Raw genomic sequence first — 21011 nt, 5'->3', positions numbered from 1 at the left:
TCACTTCTCCAGGGGCACGTAGTTGAGCAGCTTCTCGATCAGGTCCACGTGGGCCAGGAGCATGCGGCGGCAGCAGTAGCGCTTCAGGCCCAGCGCGTCCAGGGCGTCCCTGTGTCCAGGGCAGAGTGGTGAGGCTGGCTGTAGCGACAGCCAGCTGCCCCTGCGGCCTGCCAGCCCCGCCCGTCTCCCCAAGCTGGCAACGCCTATGGCACTCAGACGCCCGAAAGGAGACAGCGCGGCCTCTCCCACCGAGTCGCGGAGGCACAGGGTGCACCCATGTGTGCCACCGCGATCCAGGGTTTTTTCCTTTTTCATGGTACTAGGGACTGACCCCAGGAGTGCTCTAACACTGAGCTACACCCTAGATCTTAATCTTTTTGGAGATAGGGTCTTTAAGTTGCTGAAGCCAACCTTACACCTGCAACCCTCCCGTCTCGGCCTCTCAAGTACTGGGAGTGGAGGAGTGCGCCATCACAATCAGCTCTACTCCCCTTTTCTGTTTTTTTTTTTTTTTTTGCGGGTCTGGGGATGGAATCCAGGGGCATACAACCTCTGAGCTACACCTGCCCTATTTTTCTTTTTGGTGGTACTAGGGATGGAATCCAGAGGCTTTCTACCTCCGGGCTATATTCCCAGACCTTTTTTATATTTTATTTGGAAACAGGGTCTCGCTAAGTTGCCGAAAGTCTCACTAAGTAGCTGAGGCTGGCTTCGAACCCGTGTGATCCTCCTGTCTCAGCCTCTCAAGCGCGGGGATTATAAGCGTGTGCCACCACGCCTGGCTACACCTGTCCTATTTTTCATTCTCTATTTTGAAGCAGGGTCTCACTGAGTTGCAGAGGGCCTCACTAAGTAGCTGAGGCTGGCCTTGAACCGCGATCCTCCTGTCTCAGCCTCCTGAGTGCTGGGATGACAAGCGTGCGCCCCACGCCCGGCTGCTCCCCTCTTCTAACCCAGGGCTCCAGGCAGGGCCTGTGTGGGGAGGGCCATGAGCGGGCGTCAGGGCTCTGCTCGCCTCACAGTCTTCAGCAGACAGAGGAGCAGGTACCCTCACCAGGGAGCCACCTGCCAAACCAAGTAGAAGCCTCAATTTCACCCTGCGGCCTTCAGAAAAGTCCCACACCACTGACTCCAATGCAGAGATGTTAGTTCTGGAAAGAGGCTACTCTAAAAAACAAAATTACGCAACTGGCAGGAAAATGGCACTAGAACACACATATATATTTCTACTCTTGTGTGGTACTGGGGATTGAGCCCAAGGGCATTCCACCTCCAAGCCATACCTTCGCCTTTGGCCCAATTTTTTAGTTTTTATTTTGAAGAGGCTCTTGCTAGACTGATGAGCCTCACTGCTTGCTGAGGCTGTCCTGGAACCTGCAATCCTCTCAGCCTCCCAAGTACTGGGATCACAAACGTGCACCGCCATGCCTGGCTTAAATGTACTTTTTTTTTTTTTTTTTTGGTGGTACTGGGGTTCCTGGAAGCCCTTCTACCTCTGGGCTAACTCCCAGACCTATTTTTACATTTTTATTTGGAAACAGGGTCTCCTAAGCCAGCGCATGCAGCTGGCTTCGAACCTGCGCGATCCTCCTGTCTCTGCCTCCCAAGTGCGGGGATTAAAAGTGTGAGCCACCAGGCCTGGCCTTAAATGTATTTAAAAAGTTGGATGTGAGCCAGGCCTGGTGGCACACACTTGTCATCCCAGCATTCAGGAGGCTGAGACAGGAGGATAACGGTTTAAGGCCAGCCTCAGCTACTTAGTAAGACCCTTTGCAACTCAGTGAGACCCTGTTTCAAAATAAAGAATTAAAAAAAAAAATGGAGCTGGAGGTATAGCTTGGAGATAGAATGCTCCTGGGTTTCACCGCCAGTACCACCACCAAAAAAAAAAAAAAAAAAAGCCATGCGTCCATGCTCACTGTAATATGCCTGTAGTCCCACTACTTGGTAGGACGAGACAGGAAGTTTGCAGGTTGCTTGAGCAAGTAGTAATAAGACTGTTTCCAAATAAAACAGGAACCAGGAGTAGTGGTGCACGCTTATAATATTCCCAGTACAGTACTTGGGAGGCTGAGACAGGAGGATCACAACCTCAGCTACGTAGTGAGGCCCTCTGCAATTTAGTGAGACCTTATTTCAAAATAAAGAATAAAAAATAGGGCTAATGGGTAGCTTGGAAGTAGAATGCCTCTGAATTTAAATCCCCAGTACCACAATAAAATAAAGTAAAATAAAGTGAGGTGGAATGCCCCTGAGTTCAATCTCCAGTACCACAAAAATAATAAATAAATAAAAAAGGGGCTGGACGCAGTGGCACCCGCTAGTAATCCCAGCATTCAGGGGGCTGAGACAGGAGGATCGCGGTTCACAGACAGCCTCAGTTACTTAGTGAGGCCCTTAGAAACACAGTGAGACCCTGTTAAAAAAAAAAAAAAAAACAACTAAAAAATAGGGCTGGAGGTGTAGCTTGGAGGTCAATGTCCCTAAATTCCATCCCCAGTATCATTAAAAAGAAAAAGAAAAAAAAGGGGGAGTGGGCCTGGGAGTATAGCCTGGAGGTGGAATGCTCCTGGTTTCAGCCCAAAGCACTAAAAACAAATATTAAAGCTGGATGTGGTAGCACAAGTCTGTAATCCCTGTATTTGGGAGGCTAAGAAGGATTATAGGTTCAAGGACAGTCTCGGCAAGTAGTGAATTTCTCATCAACCTACGAAGACCCTGTTTCAAAATAAAAATAAAGCCGGGTGTGGTGGCCCACGCTTGTAATCCCAGCATTCGGGAGGCTGAGACTTGAGGATCACGGTTAGTGGACAGCCTCAGCTACTTAGTGAGGCCCTCCGCAACTTAAGTGAGACTCTGTTTCAAGATAAAGAATTTAAAAAAAGAGCAGGGGGTATAGCTCGGGGGCCGAATGCCCCTGGGTTCCATCCCCAGAGCAAACAAAACAAAACAAAACAAAACAAACCACAACAACAAAAAAAACAATTGTAACCCCCGCACTTGGGAGGCTGAGACAGGAGGACCGCGCAGGTTCGAAGCCAGCCTCAGCTGGTTTAAGACACCCTGTTTCCAAATAAGATATATAATAGGTCTGGGAGCGTAGCCCGGAGGTAGAAGGCCCCTGGGTTCCATCCCCGTACCACCAATGAACAAAGAAATAAGTAAAACCGGGCTGCAGCTCAGAGAAAGCGTGGCCCTGGCTCAGTGCTCAGCACCCCGGGCAGATACACTGCCGGGGCCGCCGAGACGCCGGCACTCGCCCCCCAAGGCTCGGCGTCCTGCGACTCGGGGCCGGGGGCCCGAAGGCCCGGCCCGGCGAGGCTGGCTCTAAGGGCGGGCGCCGGCCAGGGTCCGCCCGCGGCCCGCGCTCACCCCTCGGTGTACTCGGCCTGCAGCAGCCCCAGGTAGGCCTCCCACTTGTTGCCCACGATCTTGCCGCAGGTGAAGCAGCGCACGGGGATGATCATGGCGGCGGCGGCGGCGGCGTCCGGCCGGGTCTGGCGTGCGGTGCCGAGGCCACGCCCACCGCGGACGGGCCCGCCCCTCGGCCCCGCCCCCGGCGGAGCGTCCCGGCTACGGCGGCCGCGCGCGGCCCGCAGACCTCGGCGCTTCGCGTTTCGCGTGCCCGCTTCCTGGCCGCGGGCGCGAGCGGGAGGCTGCGCGCGCAGGTACGGCGAGGCGCACCTGAGGACGCGCGCGGCTCCGGGCGGGATGCGGGCGGCCGGGGTGGAGGGCTGGGCCGGGCGCCTTCGCCCTGCGCGGCTGCCCGGGGCGGGAGGGACTCCGCGAGGGGGTGCGCCCTGGGCAGGTTTGCTGGCCGCCCAGAGGACTTAGTGGAGTCCCGGGCGTCCGTCAGCCGCGCCCTCGGGCCTCGGTCGCTGGGGAGGGACTCGCGGGGTCGGAGTCGGCAGAGCCCCTTGGGGCCTGTGCCCCCACCCCCATCCTGGACAGCCTCCCCAGCAGCACTGGCCGTCCCCCCCGGGCCACGTGGGGAGCCACGAGCAGAGGCCACTTCCCTTCCCTGCCCCCTCTCCCCAGACAGTGGACGCACATCCTGCCCGGGGCCAGAGGGGCAGCTTAGGGGCTGTGAGTCACTGTGGCCCGGGGTCAGGCCCAAGCCCCGAGGGGAGCCGGAGGTAAGGGAGACTGGGGAGGGGGTCCGCGACGTCAGCCGGGAGGGTCCCAGGGGATGGGTGTGGACCGGAGGCTTCCTGGAGGAGGGGCCCGGGGCCTGTCCCACCCCTGCTCCTGCCTGGAAAAGTTGTTTACTCTGGGAGAGTTGGGGAGAGAGTCCAGAGCCAGCCTGACATTCCTGGAATTCCACAAGTGCGAGCCTGTGGGCGCCTTTTGGGGGCAGTGGTATCATCTCCTCACCAGCCCCTCCTCTGGCCCCCTGATTTTCCAGGAGGGACCCTGGCTGCAGAGCCCCGGGCTGCCTGGTCCAGCCCCTGTGCACCCCAGAAAGGGCGGAAGCCCGCCCTTGCTCTTCCCTGGCCCTGCCCCAGGACTCTTGGGACCCTCACAGGTCAGCCCCCACCCCAGCCCTGGCTGGCACATCCCTCTGTGTGCCTTGGGGGTCGAAGCGGCCTGGGACCTGAGCCAGCTTCTCGGGGCAGCGGTGGGAGGGGACCCCAGCGCAGGCACTGTGCCTGTCGGCAGGGCTGGGCAGCCCCCCCCCCCCCAGTGTGCAGATGGGACCCAGGCCGAGGCCGCTGGGAGCAGGAGGTACTGGGTTTATGAGAACGGGGTGTTGAGCCTGGCATGGTGGGGCACGGGCACAAGGGTAAGGCCTGCTTTCGCAAGATTGCTGCTAGAGGAGGGGGAGGGGTCACTTCAGGGCAGGGGACGGCGGAGCCAGCCCAGGATTGGGGTTTCAGCTGTGGGCATTACCCAGGAAACTGGCAGCCACGGTCAAGGAAGGTGCTGGGTGGCCAGGTGCACAGCACTGGGCTGGGACTGAGCTGGCCATACCCTGGCCCTATACCACAGCCTCAGTTTCCCTATCTGTGAAGCACTGGTGGTAAAGAAGCTACCTAGCCGGAAGGGGGGCAATTCCTATACCACGAGGCTGGCCAAGACCTCTGGCCCGGAGGGTGAGGATGGGGAGGTCCCGGCCCCCCAGTCTCACACCTCTGACCTGGAGGGTGTGCTGGGGGGCAGGTGCATCCGTGTGAGCTGCAGTACTGGGTGCCATCAACACACACTGGGACACCGCCAGGACGCCAGCCCTGCCCCCTGAGCATACTGTTTCAGTGGCTTCTCGCTGCCCTGGGGCCCCGGTGGGGGGCACAGGTGGTTGGGGCTGAACTGGCCTTACCTGGATGACCCTTTGGACATAGCCCTGATGCGCTGGAGATCGCTCTCTTTTTCTCTCTTTTGGTACTAGGATTGAATCCCAGCACATTTTAACTCTGAGTTACCGTTCAGCCCCCTGCCCCCTTTATTTGGAAACAGGGTCTCACTAAGTTGCTGAGGCTGGCTTTAAACCTGCCATCCTCCTATCTGGGCCTCCCAAGTATTGGGCTTATAGGCATGTGCCACCATCCTTTCAGCCCCCAGCCCTTTTAATTTTTATTTTTTATGGTACTGTTTTTTCTTTTTCTTTTTTCTGCAGTACTGGGGAAGGAACCCAGGGGCATTCTACCTCTGAGGCTCCCCCAGTCCTATTTATTATTCTTTATTTTGAAACAGGGTCTCGCTGAGTTGTAAAGGGCCTCACTGAGTAGCTGAGGCTGGCCGCGAACCGCGATCCTCCTGCCTCAGCCTCCCGAGATTACAAGTGTGTGCCACCATATCGAGCTCTGGTGCTGGGGATTGAACCCAGGGGCTCTCTAAGCCATACCCCAGGCCTACTTTATATTCTGTTTTGAAACAGGCTCTCCCTAGGTTACTGAAGGTCTGGCTAGATTGTTGAGATGGGCCTCAAACTTGTGATCCTTCTTCCTCAGCCTCCCAAGTACTGCTGGGAACCCACCACGCCCAGCTTGGGTGGCCCCTTGGCTTCCGGCTCCTGGGAGCATTTTGGCCTCACTGTGGGCCCCCAGCTCTTGTAGGTCCCTCCCACATCACTCCCACCCATGTGACCTCCAGCAGAGAAACTCCTGAGGGTGCAGGGGAGCAGGGTGCTGGGTTTCAGTGGAGGGAGAGCCCAGGAGGAGAGCCTGGGGCCTCTTTGCCCAGTCCCCCAGGGACCTCCATCCCAGCTGAAGTTGGGGGAGGCGGGGGTGTCTCCAGCCTCCAGAGGCTCAGGCTAGGCCGGGAGATGGCCCCGCCAGGCTGTGTGTGGCCCCCAGCTGCCTCTGTGGGTGGGTGTCAGCCTGCCCGGCAGCATTTGCAGTGCCCCTGCCTGAAGTGGGAACTGGGCCCAGCAGGGCTGCGGCTGCAGAGGAAGCCACACCAGAGCCTGTTTGTGTTGGCACAGCCCTGCCTGCCTCCTCAAAGCCACCCCAGAGCTGGCTCGGCCCGGGAGCCAGGGCGGGCACCTCTGCCCTGCTCTCCACCCTGGCCCGTGTGGAAAGTGGGGTTGGAGCCCCTGGGCCTGCGCCGCCACCCCACTGAGGGGTCGCTCCACTGCAAACACCCGCCCAGGCCGCTGTGGCCAGCTGTGTTCGGAGCTGATCTGGGAGGTCCCCGTTGTGGTCTCCTGTGGCTCGCCCTCAACGCTTGCACTGTACCCTGACCCACAAGAGCGAGGGCGTCCTTGTCTTGGGTCCTGGCGGCAGATGGATGGGCCTCTTGGGACAGTGCTGGCAGGCTCCATGGGCAGGGCTCGAGGCCCCTTCCTCAGTTGTGGTCTGCTCAGCTGAAAAGGGAGGGGCGAGCTGGGCATGGTGGCACACGGATCATGCTTGTGATCCCAGCACTCGGGAGCCGTCAGAGGACCAAGATTCGCTGACAGCCTCAGCTACTTAGTGTAAGTAGAGGCCCTCTGCAACTTAGTGAGACCCTGTTTCACAGTAAAGAATAAAGCCAGGCGTGGTGGCTGGGGAGGCTGAGACAGGAGGATCGCATAGATTCAAAGTCAGCCTCAGCTACTTAGTGAGACCCTGTTTCCAAATAAAATATAAAATAGGGCTGGGGGTGTAGCCTGAAGGTAGAAAGCCCCTGAGTTCCATCCCCAGAACTGCAAAAGAAATAAATAAAGAATAAAAATTGGGCTGGGGGTGTAGCTAGGAGGTAGAATATGCCCCTGGGTTCCATCTCTAGTACCCCCCCCCAAAAAAAAAAAAAAAAGAAAAGGGAGGGGCGGAGGAGTATACAGCACAGGCTGGTCTTGGCCGGGGGTGGGGGCAGAACGCTTGTCCCTCTGTGAGCAGCCAGCTTTCCCTGTATTTCCACGTGAGCACACGTTCTCTGTGTTTGCTAGCCTGTGGTCCTGCCTGGCATCTGAAGAGGCCCAGGCGAGAGAGCCCCTGTTGGAAGCTGCCCTTCTGGGGCCACTGGCCAGTGGGCTGGCCCCTGAATCTAGCTGTGCACCCCCACCTGGTCCTGCACCTGCCCCCTTGGGAGCGCCAGGTACCCATGGCCTGCATCCAGCCTCCTGTAGAGCACATGCCTGCTGTGCCAGCCACTCACCAGCCCGCCAGGCGGCCTTCAGGTACTAAGTACCTCCCGGCCTTCTCCCTGAGGCAGGCCCAGGTGGGCATGGCCTGGCCAGGCGCTCACAGCATCTCCACCCAGGAGGAGCCCGGTCCTCACTCCGCTGCCTGTGGCCTTGGGCTGAGCTGTCAGATCACATCAGATTGGCCTCATCTGCTCAGCTGGGTGTTATATACAGGGTCTGTTTTTTTGTTTTTGTTTTTGTTTTTTGCAGTACTGGGGATGGAACCCAGGGACAGTCTACCTCCGTGCTACACCCCCAGCCCTATTTTTTTATTCCTTTGAAACAAGGTCTCACTGAGTTGCAAAGGGCATAAGAATCTGAGGCTGTCCAGAACCGAACTTTGACCCTCCTGTCTTAACCTCCCGAGTGCTGGGATTAAAGCGTGCTCCTGGCTTGTACATCGTTTTTTAGGAGGGACGGGGTCCAGTGTGCAGAGATACTGGGGTGGCATCCTGGATGCGGGGCTCCCCTTTGCCCCGCCCATCACCCCCTCCTTCTAGTCTGTGCCACACTGGGGTGCAGGAAAGTGGGGTTCGATAGCCTGGCCCTGGCCCCCCCTCAACCTGGCAGTCCTCCCCACCCCCACCTGGTGCTCAAGAAAGATGAATGGAACTGGGAGGGCAGCGGGTGTATTCATGCCCTGCTGCGGCTCCGCTGTCTGACACTGGGCTGCAGGGCCAGCTGCAGGGGTGGCCTGGTGGCTCAACCATCTGGGGAGAGCCCGGTGTGGCACTGAGGTGTATGGGTGGTGTCTGGGGCTCCAGGTCGGCTTCTCCCCTGAGTTGCTGTGGCTCCTCCCCACCCGTGGCCAGAGTGTGTTCACTGCTGTGGGCGCTGCAGTGTCCCGGCCCTTGGACCTGTGGGGCTGGCTGAGTTGGGCCTGGCACTGGGGGCACCAGGGGCCTAGTGGGGTTGTGGGTCTGGGGACCTGCTCCTCGGGCAGAGCTGGGTGGTGGTCTCTGCTTCCCGCTGGGCTCCTGATGTGCGCCCCCGTCCCAGTATTCTCCCTTTCCTGGGGCCTAGACTGGCAGAGGATCCTCAGGGAATAGTAACCTGGGGGAGGCCACGTGGCTAGGTAGGGACCTCCTCGTTCTCCCACAGCCAGGGACACTGCCTAGGGGGCTGCAGCCGCAGTTTCCCTCAGAGCCGTCAGGGGGCAGCAGAGGGCCGGTGCAGTGAGCTCAGCTTCTCCCCAGCAGGGGGCGCGCTCACTGGGAACCCAGGGGCTCTCGCTGGCTTCAGCCTCCCCCCAGAACCACCTCCCACCACTCAGTCCGTCCCTCTAGAGGACCCTCCAGAGCTGGTCAGCCCTGCTGATGGGCACCACTCCTCTTCCTGCCCTCCCCCCTCCACTTGGCTGTGGACTCCCTCCTTGGGCTGCGGTTTCCAGGACTGCTCCATGGGGTAGATACCACCGCCGTGACCACTGTGGAGACAAGGAAGGCCTTGGCAGCTTGAGCCCAGGGTGCGCCTGGCCCCCTAGGCCTGGGCTCACTCCCTGTCTGTCCTCTGGGATGCCGGTCAGTTGGGGAATCTTGGTGTCTCACCCACACCACAGGGCCTCTTTCTTTCTTTCTCTTCTTTTCAGTACTAGGGATTGAACCCAGGGGCATTCTACCTCTGAGCTACATCCCCAGCCCTATTTTTCATTCTTTATTTCGAAACAGGGCCTCACTAAGTAGCTGAGGCTGTCCGAGAACCCGGATCCTCCTGTCTCAGCCTCCCAAATGTTGGGATGACAAGCGTGTGCCACCACGCCCGGCTCCACGGGGCCCTTTTGATCTGACCCTGTCTGTAGGGCTGGAGTGGGGGTCTGGGCCCAGCCCGGAGGACATGTGTCCCCTGCCTTCCGCGGTACATGTGTGGTGGGCTAACATACATTAGGACACTCATGAGTGCAGGGTGCAGGGTCCTGGTGTGGGTTCCTCTGTGTCCTCCGGAGTTCAGAGGGGTTGGGGTCTCTTGCTGTAGACTGGCTTTTATTTGGCTAATGCAAAATGAATTTTGGGCCCATTGTTCAGAAATTATGGGGAATTTGAGCTGGGCATGGTGGCACATGCTTGTAATCCCAGTATTTGGGAGGCTGGGATAGGAGCATTGTAGGTTTGTGGCCAGCCTCAGCCACTTAGGCTCTCTGCAACTTAGTGAGACCCTGTTTCAAAATAAAGAATTAAAACAAAAATAAGCCAGACGTGGTGTCGCACGCTTGTAATCCCTGCGCTTGGGAGGCTGAGACAGGAGGATTGCACAAGTTCAAAGCCAGCCTCAGCTACTTAGTGAGGCTCTCAGCAACTTAGTGGGACCGTTTCCAAATAAAATATAAAATAGGTCTGGGGGTATAGCCCGGAGGATGAAAGCCTCTGGGTTCCACCCCCAGTACCACCAATAAATAAATAAATAAATAAATAAATAAATAAAATAATAAAGTAAAAGGACTGGGACTGTAGCTCAGAGGTAGAATACTGCTGGGTTCAATCCCCAGTACTGGGGGGGGGGGTATTACAGAGAATTTCAAGATGGTGCTAGCAGTGTCTCAAAGCCGCGGGTCACTGGCTGCTCTTGCAGCTGGTTGGGCTTCCCCAACCCCCGTGACACCAGTCCAGGGGCAGAGCGGCCCACCTGGGCCTGCCCAGGACCGTGTGGGGGGGGGTCCTTTGAGGTTGCCCCTGCACTCCAGGGTCCCGAACCATCCTTTCAAGTCAGAAAACCTCACCGACACCCCCTCCTGGGCACCCAAGGCTCCCTCCCCCACGATGCCTGGAGCCGGAGGCGCCCCAGGTTGACAGCAAAGATGTCACCCCTAAATTTGCTGAGAGCTTTGCCTGGTTGGAGGTCGGCTTCCTTCCGGCGGCGGGCCGTCGTGGGTCAGCTCCCGCTCCTCGCCCGCACCCTCCTCCCCGCCGGCTGGGGCCGGGGGCGCGGGCGGGGGCGCGGCGGCGCGGGATTGGCCGGGGCGCGGCGGGCGGCGGGCGGGGGGCGCTGCGATTGGCCGCGGGCCGGGGGCGGGGCGCGGCGGCGCGGGATTGGCCGGCGGCGCGGCAGGTGTCGGGAGCGGCGCGGCGCTCCGGCTCGGCGGCCGGGATGGGGCGCCCCGGGGCGGCGGGCGCGCGGCGCTGACTGCGGCCGGGGCCGGCCCCGCTCCTGCGCCATGCGGCGCTCGAGCACCGACGAGTCCACGTACCGGCGCAGCCCGTCGCCCGAGGGCAAGGAGCCGGGCTTCGCGCGCGGCGGCCCCTTCCGGCGCGGCAGCAGCCTGTGCGGGCGCGCGGGCGCCGGGGACGCGGGGGACGCGGGCGGCGCCTTCTTCGGCCTGCACGCCAACCCCGGCCCCAAGGCGGCCCAGGCGCGCTACGCGTCGCCCAAGGGCAACAAGTACGTGGTCTTCTACCTGGACCTCTCCTTCATCTTCCTCCTAGAGCTGCAGCGCTGCAGCATGGCGCGCGGCTGCCTCCAGGGCGTCAAGTACCTGATGTTCGCCTTCAACCTGCTCTTCTGGGTGAGTGGCCGGCGGGCGTCCTGGGTGCCGGGCTGCCGCGCCTCCCTCCCCTCCTGCTCGGCGGGAGGTGTCGCGCGCGGGCGGGCCGGGCCGGGCACCGCGCTTCTGCCCGGATTCGGCTTCGGGCCCTGGGCAGGGCGGCCCGCGCTGAGCCGAGCTTCCCCCTCTCCTTGCCTCGCCCCCTTCCTGCTGCGGGACTCCCGCTTCCCCGGAGCCCCGCTGGCCCGGCACCCCAGGGCGCTGGCGACGGCGAGGGGGTGTGTGCTCAGCGAGGGTGCCCCCGACCCTGAGCTTAGTGGGCGGAGAGCGCTGGCTTCCCGCCTCCCTGACTTGCAGAGACGTTTGCTGACCAGGCGGGCATCCAGGGTGGGACCCCCTCCAGCCCAGATGAGGACGGTAGGTGGGGAGTGGCCAGGGCAGGCTCCACGCCCTGTGTGAGCGAGCTGCGTGGGGCCTGGACCCCGCTGGAGTTGGGAGTGGCCCGGGCCATGGCTTCCCTGGCCATGCTGGGGAAGGCTTGCTGGAGAAATGGTACCCAAGGTCATTCCAGGCTGTCTTTGCTTCCTGATCCAACTCTGTCCACCATGGAGCGAGGGAGCTGGAAGGTGCCGTGGGCCCCAGACTTCAGAACGCTGCTCTTCGACTGTGGTCCGGTTCAGGCCAAATGTGCAGAGACCTGGGTCTGTCCGGCTTCCTGCCTGGCCCTGGCTTGGGCAGGGGCCTGGGGTCATGAGGGGTGGCCCGAGTAAGCTGCTGCTCCAGGTGTCCAGCTCTGGAAGGGGTCTCCCCAGGGTTTGTTCTCTGCGAGACGCTTGTGGGAGGGCGAGGCCCAGGTCGGAGGCCAGGGGGTGCTGCAGCCGCAGGGGTGGGTGTGGGCCGAAGCTGCGCCCAGCTCTTGGGAAAAGGGGAAGTCTTTGGGGGGGAGGGTGGCAGGCTTCAGTGGCACCTATGTGGTTAGGGCGAAGAGTTGCCAGCCCAGCCAGTCCCAAGCAGTGTGATAGTGTGGAGAGGCCGCTGCAGGTGACAGTGTGACCACAGCTGACGGCCGTAGGTGTTGCTGTGATGGTGGTGGGCAGTTGTCGGGCAGAACGGGGGAGCTGTGGGGGATGGGTGGGCTGCTGGACCTAGCTGGGTCTGGCAGCAGACTCCTCCCTTGCTGGGGGCCACAGGCCCCTTCTCTGCTCAGCATTCTCCCTGACCTGGGCACCTGCCTGCAGGGGGAGGGAGGGGGGCCCCCAAAGGGGGTCTGCCTGCCCAAGAGCAGCCTGGTCCAGTGGGGCTGGCTGGGCTCTGAACCCCACAGGGCCTCGCTGCCAGCTGCAGAGCAGGCACGCTCCGCCGCTCCCCAGATGACGTCCTCCCTCCGCCTGAGAGGAACAATCCAGCAGCCCCCCCGAGGACCCCCTGGGCTGGAACACCAATCCCCCCCCGAGCACCCCCTGGGTTGGAACACCGATTCCCTTTTACTGTCCACTTGCACCCTCCACCTCAGACACCAGCCGTGGCTCTTCTGGGACCTAGCCTCGTGCTCAGTGGAGAGGGGGCTGTGCCAGGAGGCGCCTGTGCTGGGTTAATGGGGCCTGATTCTGTCCGTTTTGTCCCTGGGGAACTCAGCCCCCTTTCTGCCAGTGATGGGTGGTGGGAGGGGGTCAGGGGCTGGGGCACACCTCACCTGGACCCCTAGAGAGCAAAGGTCTGGGGCTCCTGGCCTCTAAGGGGGCTTTGGCCCCATCCCGTTTCCCATTCACAATGGAGGCCAGCAGACAGCACCCCACTCCCCTGTGTGGCTGCCTTGGTCTTCCATCCGGAGCTAACCCTGCAGCACCAACCCCGGACCCACACAGGGCACCTGCCCCTTCTAGCAGACAGGCCCCGTGGGCAGTGACCCCTGGGCTCCGCCAGGCACACCTTTGAGGCATGTACAGTGGGGGGGAGGTTAGGGCTCAGGGGCTGGGCGTATCTCCTGGCAGCCCATCTTTGTGGGAGGAGGCCAAGTGCAGGGCCCATGAAGGGGTGGGGAGGGCCATGGTGGTGCTGGGTACTGGCCAGTAGCGGAGAGGGGTGGGGGCTGCACGGCCCCTGGGACCCCTGTGTTCAATGGGCTGCGTCATCAGCTGGGCCTCTGCCAGCAAAGCTCTTCCCCTAATGGAAGCCCCGGTCCCCAGGGTGGAGGGGAATCAGGGAAGCAGGCTGGCCCTGCCCCGCCCCCTCCTAGGCTGGGGCTGCCTGCCCCGTGAGTGGTGTCTGTCCAGCAAGGTGAGGCTGGCTGGCTTTGTGGCCTCCACCCTGCCACCTGCCTTCCTCAGACACGGAGGAGGTGGGCTGCCACCTCCCTCTGCTCCCAGGAAGTGTCCCGTGCCCTTCCCAGATCTGGCACCAGAGCACCAGGCTCTCAGCAAGCCCCCAGCTGCTCCCCACGGGTGGGCAGGGCCTCTCTGGATGGCTGGAAGGGCAGCGAGCCCTGCTGGGTGTGGGGGCGCCATGTGGGAGCTGTGCAGTGACCCAAACGCTGCGGGGCCCGGGCCCCCAGGACACTGCCCTGGCACTGGGGGGACATGCAGGAGCCGCTCCGAGCCCACCCCATGGCCTGTGCTGCTCCCCGCGGGCCCCCAGGGGGGCGGTGTCAGAGGCCGGGGCTTGGGTCCATGCTCTGCTGTCCTCCTGGCTGGCCCTGTCCTGCTGGGCATTCCCCGTGGCGGGCTCAGCGGCTCCTCTGTGGCGCACCCAAAGGTCTTGCTGGTTTCAGGGCTGGGCTCCTGCTGAGAAAGCCGCGGCTGCTCCTGGGCAGAGGCCTTGCTGGGTCCTTGTCTTGCTTTCAGCCTTGGGAGCTGAGGTGATGTCCGAGCAACAGCGTGCCCTGAGCCTGGCAGAGGAGGACGCCCCAGGGATGGCGGCTCCATATCCAGCTCCAGGGCAGTGCCAGGACACCAGGGAACTCCTTTTGCTGCCTGTAACATGGTGTTTGTGGAAGCCAGTCCAGTCTGCTCCGGGGAGCTGGTGGCTCCCCTGTGCTGGGCTGGGGCTGCCTGTCCAGACGTGGGCTCCAGGTTGGTGCTGTCCTGGTTGGACAGGCCTTGGGAAAAAAGGAATTATATCAGTTTTAAGTGGACAAAGTTGCTCCACCTGGGTAACCAACCTCCCAGCCAAGATGGGCATGTTTCTGCTAGCCTGGTGGGAGAGGGGTTTCTGGACACAGCCTTGCCCTGCAGGACCCAGCCCTGCAACCCGCTCCAAGGACGTGGCCAGCCGCCTGGCCATCTGTCATCCTGAGCTGGGTGGCCGGAGGAGCAGGTGGGCAGAGAGCCGGCTGGCATCTGCCCCGTGGGCCTGAAGGGGGCACATTTGATGGCTTCCAGGCTCCATGTGGCTCCCACCAGCCCACCCAGCCTGAGGCCAGCCCCCAAAATGTACGGCGGCCAGTGCAGTGGTGCATGGCTCCCAGTACTTGGGAGGCTGAGACAGGAGGACTGCAGGTTTGAGGCCAGTTGGCAATTTAGTGAAACCCTGTTGCAAAATAAAATACAAAGTAGGGCTAGGAGTCTAGCTCAGAGGCTCTGAGCTGAACCCCTGGGTTCAGCCTCTAGTACCAAATTAAACAGAAAGCCCCCACAGTGGACAGCAGCACCTCCATGTTAGGTGCTCGGGTGACACCACGTGAACCTCCAGCAGAACTGAGGGCGAGGTTAGTGCCCTGGTGGGCTGTGCCTGGGCCACACTTGGGTGGATCGAAAGAAGGTCTTGAGCGCCAGGCGTGGTGGCACAGGCTTGTAATTCCCGCGCTTGGGAGGCGGAGACAGGAGGATCGCGCAGGTTCGAAGCCAGCTGTGCTGGCTTAAGAGACCCTGTTTCCAAATAAAAACGTTTAAGAATAGGTCTGGGAGTGTAGCCCGGAGGTAGAAGGGTTTCCAGGAACCGCAGTACCATCAACAAAACAAAACAAAACAAAAAACCCCAAAAAGATCGTCTTGAGTTGGGCATGGTGGCGCATGCTTGTAATCCCTGCGTTTGGGAGGCTGAGACAGGAGGATCACATGGGTTCGAAGCCAGCCTCAGCTGGTTTAAGAGACCCTGTTTCCAAGTATAAAATAGGTCTGGGAGTGTACCTGGAAGTAGAAAGCCCCTGGGTTCCATCCCCAGTACCCAAAAACCAAAAAGATGGTGTTGGTGCAGGCTGGCATGGCCCATCTTGGTGCCCTGGGATCCAGGCTGTCATGCCTCCATCCGGGGTGCGGCCACAGGGGACGGTGTCAGCAGTGGGAGGTGGCTTGTCTGAGACTGTGGCTCAGGTGCTGGGAGAAGGGACATTGGTGGGGGAGTCCCAGGCCCCTGCGCCTGACTGAGGAGAGAGGCAGTGCTTGGCCCCGCCCCTGCCTCTTGCATCTGTCTCTGAGTCTGAGGGGCCCATCTTCTCCCGCCCTCCGAGGCTGTAATTTTCCTGCCAAAACGTTTTAAAAGCTGCATGTGCAGAAACGTTTTGAGAACCCCGAGCACAGTGATTTTACTCTCCACGTGCACAAGTCATTAACGCAGCGCCTGGTGTTTATGGTGGCTGTGAGGTGGGCCCAGGGGACACGGCCTCACGTGTGCGGCGTGCAGGCGACACTGCCGTGTGGCATGACATCCATGCTAGAGGACGGTGGCAGGCCGTCTGGGTGGCAGCGAGTGGGGTCTTTCTGCCATCTCCAGTGGAGGGAAGGATGTCTCGGGTAGTATTCATGACAAAAACGAATTCCCCTCCGGGCTGGAGCGGAGAGTCCCTTCCTGCCCCCTGGAACGGCCCCCATGGTGCCAGCCGCTTTGCACAGCGCGTCCTCCCCACGCCCTTCCGTGTCCCGTGGGGCCAGGGGCTCCAGCAGCTCACTTTCCTGCTGACATGAGCTGTCCGCTGCCCTTGGAAGGCAGAGGTGGACGGCGCAGGCAGTGGCTTTTATTTATTTATTTATTTATATTTATTTATTTATTTATTTTGGTGGCACTGGGGTTCCTGGAAGCCCTTCTACCTCCGGCCTACACTCCCAGACCTGTTTTTACATTTTTATTTGGAAACAGGGTCTCCTAAGGCAGCGCGCGTGGCTGGCTTCGAACCTGCGCGATCCTCCTGTCTCTGCCTCCCAAGTGCGGGGATTACAAGCGTGCGCCACCACGCCTGGCCAGGCAGTGGCTTTTAAATGAATGACACTTACCCCATCAGCACCTCCCCTCTGCTCAAGGACCTGCTGGGTGGGCGCCTCTGGGGCTTCGGTTCCCTCTGCCATCCAGGGTCCTCCAAGCAGGCACAGTGAGTGGTGGGCAGCTCGGCCCCCTGCTTCCCTGGCCCTCATGGCTCTGACCTGACTGTCCTGGGGCCGTGCTGGGCAAGGGCACCCGCACCCCTGCCTGGTGCCCTGCACAGCAGCTTGGGTGTCCCACGGGCCCCTCTGCGCCCCTCCAAGCCACCCACTAGGGTCCCCATGACAGCTGGGAAGTGCTGAAGCCCATGGGCCTAGCCCAGAGGCAGGCCGGGGATCCCATCTGCGGTGGGTGTGGGGAGGCCCAGCGCCCCCTGGCCTTGCGCTCTCGGCACTGGGCGCTGCTGTGGGGGAGGCTAAGTGAGCAGGCTCCCGCGCCTGGCCAGGCCTCCCATGCTCCCTGATGCTGGCGCTGCCTGCCTCGTCTGCTCAGCACCGCGGACAGCGCTGCCCCTAGCTGCCAGTGCCTGGCGGTCTGCGTTCCCAGGCTGTGCTGAGCCCCACACAGGGCATCTCTGTAGAGCTGGCAGACAGGGCACCCGTGCCACCCCGCAGCGCGCCTCCCTCCTGGGAGGGTCTCCTGACTTCCTTGATGCCTGAGTGTGTACATGGCATCCCCTCCAGAAACCAGCCCCAAGGGCCAAGCCAGGCAGGTCAGCCCCACGTCACGTCACAGCATGTCACGACAGGAGCCCTGGCCTGGGGCCTTGCATGGAAACAAGGCCTCTTCCTGGACCTGCCCGCCCAGTGCCCCTGCCCCATGCCCGGCCAGGCGCCGCAGCCTCATCCTGCACCGGGAAGGGTCTCTGCCGCATGGCAACTGGCCTTGGGGCTCAGCAGCTTCCACGGCCAGCCCTGAGCCCAGGGCATCCAGAAAATGTCTGTTCTGAACGCCAGGCACAGGCACTGGCTTTTGGCAAGCAGCACAGGACAGAGAGCGGCTGCACCTGGCCTTATGGGCTGGACAGGGGTAGGGTGCTCGGTGGGCGGCCTTCCTGCCCTGCAGGGTTGGGCCCAGACACCAGTGCGGGCCTGGACCCGTACCCTGGAGCCCCCACATGGGCAGGACCTTTACCCCACCTCCTTGCGTCTCCTCCCAGCGGAGCAGTGTGTGCCCCCAGCTTCCCACCCCTGTGCTGAGGCTTGGGTCAGGAGGGCCCGGCGTGCCAGTGCAGGGGCGGCACTCCCCACGCCAGGCCTCTGGAGCAGGCCTGCTGGTGCAGGGAGGGAGTATGGGGCTGCAGGCCCCGCAGCCCATCTCTGTTCCTTCGGCCACTGGGCTGCCTTTTGGGGGGAGGTCCCTGGGTGGATGCTGACTCTCTGGCGCCTGGGACCTGAATGCCGGGGTGTGGTGTGGGTGCTCCACTTCAGGGGTGCCTTTTCTGGTCCATTGCTGTGTCCTGTCTGGTCTTGGGGGAAGCAGGAGCCCCCAGGGTTGCCCAGCCTTTTCCCAGAGCCCATTAGCCACTGGTGCCTCCCTGCCCCCCACCTGGCTTAGAACATGTCCCCCCCTTTATTGTAAGACATCCCAGAGCCCAAGACCCCGTCACTATGCCAGGCCAAGCCAGCACCACGCCTCCTAGCAACAGGCATCTGTAGCGATGCGCCAGGATGAGACTCGGCAAGAACCCGTCTTGGGGCTCTGGGGAGGGCTGCGGGTGCAAGTGCCAGTGCTCAGGAAAGACGCTGGTCCCAGCGTGGGTGAGGCTGTGATGAGCTCTAGCTCTGAGCAGGAGCGGGATGAGGCGGGCTTCCCTCATCTGGGCTCCGAGGCCAGGGGGCAGCCACGTGGGGCTTGGCATCTGGAGTCCTGGGGACCGCCCACCAGGAGGCAGACTGACAGATCTAGGTAGTCCTGCCTGCACTGAAGCGGGCCTAGCCAGCCCTGCTCTCCGCCTGGTGGGGACTGCGCTTTGGCCTGGGGCAGGCCTGGATGGCAGCTCTGAGGGGTGCAGGCCGGGTTCTGGGGGCCAGTGGAGGCAGGTCCCTTCTGCTCCAGTCATGTCACTTCTACAGGAAGTGTTTGGGTTGGGAGGGGGGTGGGGATGGCACCCGGCCCTGGCACCCTTAAAGACCCTTGCCCCTGGAGGCTGAATCGGCTGACTCTACAGGCCGCGGGGTGGTGTGGCCCTCAGCCTGTGGCCGGCCCAGCTGGGTGCCTGACCTTGCCCTCTCCCTTCATCCCGTCCAGTTAGGCGGCTGCGGTGTCCTGGGCGTGGGCATCTGGCTGGCGGCCACGCAGGGGAACTTCGCCACGCTGTCGGCCTCTTTCCCATCCCTGTCAGCCGCCAACCTGCTCATCGCGACCGGCACCTTCGTCATGGCCATCGGTTTCGTGGGCTGCATCGGGGCCCTCAAGGAGAACAAGTGCCTGCTGCTCACCGTGAGTGTGGGTGCCTCGTGGGTGCGGGTACCTCGTGAGCGCGGGTGCCTCATGGGTGTGGGTGCCTTGTGGGCGGGGCCTGGCTGGGGGCCACGGAGGGGCTGTGCTCTCTTGGCAAGGCCTCCCCAACAGACACAGAAGTCATACACAGGCACACCTTTGCACACGCACACTCACGTGTGCCGCCTTTACTGGGCTTGCCCCCTCCCAGGCTCGGCTCTGTCCCAGGGAGCCTCCGTTGAGACCCTCACAGTGCTCGTCTTGGCAGGGAGGATTCCCAGGGGGTAGTCACAGATAATCAATTAGGCTCATTAAAACCGGCGGGGACCTCGGCCCGGAGGGTAGACTGAATCAGGATGGACCCTGCCTGGGAGGGTCCACTCAGGTCTCAGCCTCAGGAGGCCCCTCCACAGCCTGGCAGGAGCCGGGACACTCAGAGGCCCAGATATGCAGTGTTGGGGTGCACTTCAAACCCCCTCGGAGGGTGACAGGCAGGGAGCCCCCGCAGTGGGGTCGCATAGCCCTTGGTGGTTCTGGGCTGGCCAGTGGAGGAGGGCCGCTGGGTGGGGCCCAGGGCGAGGGTGGCCGGCTGGGTGCACTGAGGCTGAGCCTGCCACCCCTGCAGTTCTTTGTGCTGCTGCTGCTGGTGTTCTTGTTGGAGGCCACCATCGCCGTGCTCTTCTTCGCCTACACAGACAAGGTACGGCCGCACCGGGGCGCGCAGCCTGGGGAGGTGGTGCAGACAGACGCCGTCCCACTGGTAGCCAGGACTTGCCCACGGTGCCCAGGCAGGCATTGGGGGACGCTGGCAGCTCGTGGCTGGCTCTGCGGCCACCCAGTGGCCTGGCACACTGACCACACCTCGGGTGCCTGCCCAGGTTGCTCACTCCCGGCAGGATGGCACACGACGTACATCTGATCCCTGGGCTGGAGCCCAGGGCTCTCTGGGATTCCTGTGCCCGACACCCCACAGCGGGCGCTGCGGGCCGCTCTGGGCTGTGTGCACCCCGCCCCAGGCGTGGGGCTGCCTTCCCTGAGCCCCTCGTGCCTTTACTGGAGGGTGCTCTTGGGGACAGAGGTCCAGGAGCCCAGGCCCGCAGCTGCACAGCACACAGGCCTCTCTGACGGGTGGGTGTCCATGGATCTGCTAGGCTCCTGCCGTGTGCCCCAGGACCCCCCAGCCCCTGGAGCGGCATGAGAGGTGGAGGACAAAGGCCTGTACGAGGCTGGGATAAGGTGGGTGATGGGCCCTGCTGACCCTCTGCACCCCCAGATTGACGGGTATGCCCAGCAAGACCTGAAGAAGGGCCTGCACCTGTACGGCACACAGGGTAACGTGGGCCTCACCAACGCCTGGAGCATCATTCAGACTGACGTGAGCCGCTGGGGGCACTGGCTGGCCGGCCTGGGGGCGGCTGGGGGGCGGCCGCTGCCTGCCCTGCCTCACGGCCCCAGCCCCTCACTTCCCCCAGTTCCGCTGCTGTGGTGTTTCCAACTACACTGACTGGTTCGAGGTGTACAACGCGACCCGCGTGCCCGACTCCTGCTGCCTGGAGTTCAGCGACGGCTGTGGGCTGCATGCACCGGGCACCTGGTGGAAGGCGGTGAGCACACCCACCCTGGGGTGCAGGGTGGGGCTGGTGGGAGGCCTGGCTGACCCATCTGTCCTGCAGCCCTGCTACGAGACCGTGAAGGCCTGGCTCCAGGAGAACCTGCTGGCTGTGGGCGTCTTCGGGCTGTGCACGGCGCTGGTGCAGGTACGCAGGGGCCCTGGGATCTGGGCAGCCCAGGCCAGAGTCCTGGATGGGTGGTTCATGAGGCACGGCCAGGGAAGACCCCGCAGGCTGGCCCTCCTCAGGGTGGGAGCGGGGCTCCAGTGAGTGGAGGGAGCCCGGTGCCTCAGACCTAGGGGGAGGCGCAGGCAGGAGCCCAGCTCCTGGGTGACAGTCCCCGTAGAGCCCAGGCCAGCACCTGGCAGGCTGCAGGCTGCGGCCAGACCTGCCACAGGGCAGCTCGCATGCAGGACACAGCTGGGCACGTGGGGCGGGGCAGGCCAGCAGGGAGTGCCCGAGAGTGACCCAAGGGGCGGCCCCAGCCCTGCCCTGGAGGCTCAGCAGAGGGGCGGCTCAGGGGGCCAGTTGTGGGGTGGGGCCATGGCGGGATGGGGCAAGCTCCCCCCACCACAAGGGCCAAGGGCCTCCGTTGTAGCCTGGCTGCCCTCCTGTGCCCCAGATCTTAGGGCTGACCTTTGCCATGACCATGTACTGCCAAGTGGTGAAGGCGGACACCTACTGCGCATAG

At 62.1% G+C, this 21011-nt stretch overlaps 2 protein-coding genes across 2 annotated transcripts; one reads left to right on the top strand and one right to left on the bottom strand.

Moving 5' to 3' along the window:
* Positions 1-3467, bottom strand: POLR2L (RNA polymerase II, I and III subunit L; the record flags this gene model as incomplete). The annotated part of the gene is made up of 2 exons (XM_080698897.1): positions 1-109; positions 3373-3467. 2 exons carry the CDS (start codon positions 3465-3467, stop codon positions 1-3), a joined length of 204 nt encoding a protein of 67 aa, XP_080555023.1.
* A 7284-nt stretch (positions 3468-10751) lies between these two features.
* TSPAN4 (tetraspanin 4) lies at positions 10752-21011 on the top strand (the record flags this gene model as incomplete). The annotated part of the gene is made up of 7 exons (XM_080693448.1): positions 10752-11099; positions 18519-18710; positions 19336-19410; positions 19984-20085; positions 20183-20314; positions 20384-20467; positions 20943-21011. 7 exons carry the CDS (start codon positions 10752-10754, stop codon positions 21009-21011), a joined length of 1002 nt encoding a protein of 333 aa, XP_080549574.1.

The sequence above is a fragment of the Muscardinus avellanarius genome (assembly GCF_963383645.1).
Source record: "Muscardinus avellanarius genome assembly, chromosome: 1".
NCBI classification, from domain to species: domain Eukaryota; kingdom Metazoa; phylum Chordata; class Mammalia; order Rodentia; family Gliridae; genus Muscardinus; species Muscardinus avellanarius.
This window is presented reverse-complemented; position numbering and strand designations above follow the sequence as displayed.